General features: G+C 34.0%; 1 protein-coding gene across 10 annotated transcripts in view; it reads left to right on the forward strand.

Annotated features, from left to right (window-relative positions):
- cac (calcium voltage-gated channel subunit cacophony) overlaps positions 1 to 5,000 on the forward strand; it is a 775,822-nt gene that overhangs the window by 701,991 nt on the left and 68,831 nt on the right. For all 10 annotated transcript variants that reach the window (XM_076210759.1, XM_076210761.1, XM_076210766.1 and 7 more), the window contains one exon: positions 3,897 to 4,013. In XM_076210759.1, the coding sequence (XP_076066874.1) occupies positions 3,897 to 4,013 (117 nt within the window). The remainder of the gene's footprint in view (positions 1 to 3,896; positions 4,014 to 5,000) is intronic.

The raw sequence follows: 5,000 nt of genomic DNA on the forward strand, positions 1-5,000 counted from the left end.
CAACCTGGTATTACCCGGTAACCTTTCCAAGTTACCCGGTAACCTCTCCCAGTTATCCAGTAACCTACCCCCAGTAAAGAGCAAGTATGAACAATAACATATAAAATGAAATATCACCACGCCATTCATCAGAGCTTTCTTACCCTAACCATAGAGTAAAAGTATCTCAAACTACTGAGGAAGTGTCTTGTATCCGAAATCACGATCTAGCAATAATGACTACCCACTTTAATGTCATAATCTTTTTTCAAAGGAGAATAATTCCATAGGAAGGCATATGAACAATACTTTTAATAAAATAACAAGTGCACAACTACCCATCACTTTCAATGAACTATCAATAAGAAAAAATCTCCTGCCCATATACACCATTAATATACATACATATATATTATATATAAATATACATATATATATGTATGTATATATATATATATATATATATATATATATATATATATATATATATATATATATAGTCGTGAAGAGCTAGAGTCCAGGAACATTGTTTAGAAGAAATCAAACGTTACTTTCTTCTAAACAATATATATATATATATATATATATATATATATATATATATATATATATATATATCGTATGTGTTTTGTTTTAGTAGATATAGATGTGGTTTCGGATGCGGGTGTGTATGCGTATGAATGCAGGCGTTCATGTGTGGGTATCTATATGTATGTGTATGTACAATGTGTGTATACGTAGATGTATATATACATATATATATATATATATATATAATATATATATATTCATACTATGCATATATATACATATATATATATATACATACACACAGTGTGTGTTAGTGTGTGTGTGTGTGTGTGTGTGTGTGTGTGTGTGTGTGTGTGTGTGTGTGTGTGTGTGTGTGTGTGTGTGTGTGCGTGTGTGCATATATTTATATACGAATGTACATGTGTGTGTTTAATGTTTACACGCACATGTATAATTCGAATGCATATCGATATTTACCATATATACATGTGCATGCTTGTGCATGCATATTCGTGAATATATGTGGTTTTTGACATTACTTCTTTGCATGATCATGAGCCCATTTTCATAAGTATTTTAATTATCCTCTCTTTTTTTATTATTATTATTATCATCCTTATCATCATTAATATTATTGTCATTGTTGTTATTATTATCCTTATTAATAGCATTTTTATTATTTCTATTGTTATTATTATCGGTATTATTATAATTAGTGTTATAAATATCATTATCATTACAATCACTATTATTTTTAGTATCGTTATCGTTATCATTATTATATACCTTTATTTCATCAACAAATTATTATAATTATTCTTTTTATTATTATAATTATTATCATTATTATTTATTATTATTATTATTATCATTATTATTACTATTATTATCATCGTTATTATTGTTATTATCATTATTATTATTCTATCATTATTATTGTTATTATCATTATTATCATTATTAATCATTATTATCATTATTATTATTATCATTATTATCGATGTTATTTTCATGTTATTGCTTTGTCATTTTTATTGCGGTTTACTGTTATTTCTATTTTTTCTATCGTTATTGCAATTGCCATTCTATTTTCAATATTTCATTAGATTTTTTTTATTGTTATCATGGTCGGGAGCTGGGAGATAGGGTTGATGAAAGAATATTAGGATGGTTTGGACACATGGAAAGAATGAGTGAAGAAAGACTAGTAAAAGAGGTATGGAAGGCAGATGTGGAGGGAGTGAACATGAGGGGACGTCCTAGGATGAGGTGGATGGATGGGGTGAAGGGGGCTTTGGGGAAGAGGGGAATGTCTGTTGAGGAAGGACGGGAGAGGACAGAAGACAGGGGTGAATGGAGAATGGTTGTATATGGATGATGTGATTGCATGAGGTGGAATGGGCGGGGGGATGGGGGTGAGGTAGTATGTGTGAGCAAAATTTGACGCAGCCCGAAGGGATTTCTCCCCGTCTTCTCCTTTTATGCAATGGGGGGACGGAGAGGGATGTGCTGTGTCTTGCGACACTGCTTCTGACCCAGGGCAGTGGACAAGGTGCAGGGATGACCCGTCATCCAGGAGGTGCTAAGATAAGAGGGAGGGTGGAGGGGTGTGGAGTGTATTCAGGGATGGAACGGGTGGAAATGATTTTATGCCTTTTCCGTTTTGGCTACCTCCCATGTAAGGGGGAAAAGCCTTGGTATATGTATCATTTATTTTAATATTATTACCATTATCATTGTGTTAATTAGCATTATTAGCATTTTTATTATTATTTCATCACTTTTACTGTTTTTATCATTATTACTATTATTATTATTATCATTATTATCATCATTATCATTATTATCAATTACTATTATCATTATTATTTATTATTATTATCATTACTATTATCATTGTTGTTTTCATTACTATTATTATTATTAACATTATTATTGTTATTATCATTACCATTATTATCATTATTACTATTATCATTATTACCATCATAATCATTGTTGTTACTGTTATTACTACAGTTCTCTGATGAAGTGAATGTTTAATTTCGGCGGCTTTTGCCCGCAGTCTAACCTGGGACTCCAATCCAAATCCCCACCATCCCTCTTTTTTATATCTCTATCTTACTTTTGTGAACATTCAATGCAATCAAAACACAGACTCATTATGACGAACGGTACATAGTGGTTGACGACCACAGAATGACCAATTTCTTCTGACCAATTCAAACGCATATCTTTACTTCTTAGACTTTCTGTATCCCTTCTAGGTCAATTAATTCCATTTTCTGACCTGCCTCTCTTTAATTCTATTTAACTTAAGTCGCTGCCTTCGTCAGGGAGGGTAAATTTAAAGATTATATTTAGGGGGAGACATGTTTCAAAGAGAAAGTAAATTCGTTCATTGACAAACCAGAACTATTTTTTTTTTCAAAGTTAAATGAACCGTGGGAATTATATTTTAAATAATGATAGATGATGTTGCAGTCCCTCCATTAAAGAAATAAATGAGTCGTGGATTTATTTTTCTTATTTATTATGTCAGTGGTAGATAATATAACACGAAATAATGTGTGCTGTCGATTCTGAATGCATTGAAGGAAGAAAACGACCAGCCCTTTGTCCTGTTTTGTGTATCTTGCTTTAGCCATCCCTCTCTTCCCCCGCCCCCCTCTTTCTCTCTCTCTCTGTCTCTCTCCGCCCTCCCTTCTTCCTTGGTAGCACTGTGGTCTTTAAAGGAACAAAGCCTTGTGCTGAGCTTCAACTACAGCTACAGTGTCACTGTATCTTTGAGGACCAGTTTGTTTTGTATATTTTGCAGTATTTTTGGCAGTAGTTATTGAATATTTTTTTACTAAATTTTTTGTGGATGGCTTTTACAGTATGTCTATTATAAGAATCTTTAGCTAAATTGGTTTTTTTTTTTATATAAGTTTTCGTGAAAGACCACACGGCACAAACTAAACCTCCTGTTTATTATCCAGTTGGTGTTCAAACAATCCCTTGTCCTATTGATAATTAAAACATTGTTCTCTTGTTCATATTACATGTCATCAATGTTGTATTTATGTTCTGAACCCTACTGATAACTCCAGATCCAGGTCCTTAAACATGAGAAAAAATCACTTTTTCCATCTATATAGATATATGAGATATTGCAATACAAAAAACAACAATCACTCTAGATTAACTCTCCCACTAGTCTACTATGACAACAACTTCTACTATTACTACTACTGAACAACAATTTTTCCTTCACTTTAACTGTTTTTTGAAAGATGACTATCACCCACCCTGATCCCAATAGTAATCCTCACCCAGCCCTTGACTATGGCCAAGACCCTTCGCTCACTGACAGTTCCTCTTTCCCTTGTCTCCTCCCGCTGCAGGAAAATTTCATTAACGTCGGGTTCCTTCGGCTCTTCCGAGCTGCTCGGCTGATTAAACTCCTGCGGCAAGGCTATACGATCAGAATACTCCTTTGGACCTTTGTACAGTCCTTCAAGGTGAGTACGTCGCGCCTTTGTTGTAACCCATAAAGCTAACCTTTGTTTATGTGAACATTTTTAGAGGCTCTGCTAAGGGATTCGAACCCTGACCTGTGCGTACATAATCACGAAGTCAAGACGCTTGCGACTGAGCTACGTGCGATGGTTCAAAAAAGGACTGTACACACTTTGTTTGTCCTTGTAGAAGTGGCTATATTGAATAGATACACCCTATTTGACTTAAGTGTTTCGTTTTGGTCAGTGGTTCCCAAACTTTTTCAGATTGTAACTCAATTTAACGTGCCACATTAAACATGTTACCCCTTTCACAAAATGTTGTCAACATTGACATACATATGGCTAAATTAAAACACTAGAGATATTTTCGTTTATTTATTGTATTTGAACATTGTGCATCTCTAATGACTATTTCCAAAGATGTCAAGAACATCAGTAGGATGGACGGAGTTGCATGCTTGAAGCTAATTGAGGAATTCCTGTCTTCTTGATTTTCAGAATTCTTAACTTTTTTCTGTCACCCCTCCAATATCCCCCTGGAAATTGGTTAAATCACCACCAGGGGGGTAGGTCACTACCAATTTGGGAACCACTGGTTTAGGGAACAGACTCCGCGTCGACAATTCGCTGCATCATTGCAAGACTGTCGTAACTCAAAATTTTCATGTATAGAGTTACAATGGTTTATAAGAATGTCGTACAATTCTGCGTCTTTTGGTAATAAAGTCGTAAGTCAAGTGGAGCCCTATTTACCTGATCAAGATGGTAAGTTTTGTTGCTTAGGGTAAAATTATTAAAGTTATAGGACTTAGATACTTTAAAATGCTTCTCCTGAAAAATCACGAAATTTGAGTTACGACAGTCTTGCAACGATGCAGCGAATTGTGGTTAATGGATACCGTCGCAACACGAGTCAACGAGTTTTGTGTAATGATTTTTCATTACCTTATCTTAGTGTCCAGCCAGAAATAAAATGAAAAATAACAA

The sequence above is a fragment of the Oratosquilla oratoria genome, chromosome 27 (assembly GCF_046742065.1).
Source record: "Oratosquilla oratoria isolate Oo_2021 chromosome 27, ASM4674206v1, whole genome shotgun sequence".
NCBI classification, from domain to species: Eukaryota; Metazoa; Arthropoda; class Malacostraca; order Stomatopoda; family Squillidae; genus Oratosquilla; species Oratosquilla oratoria.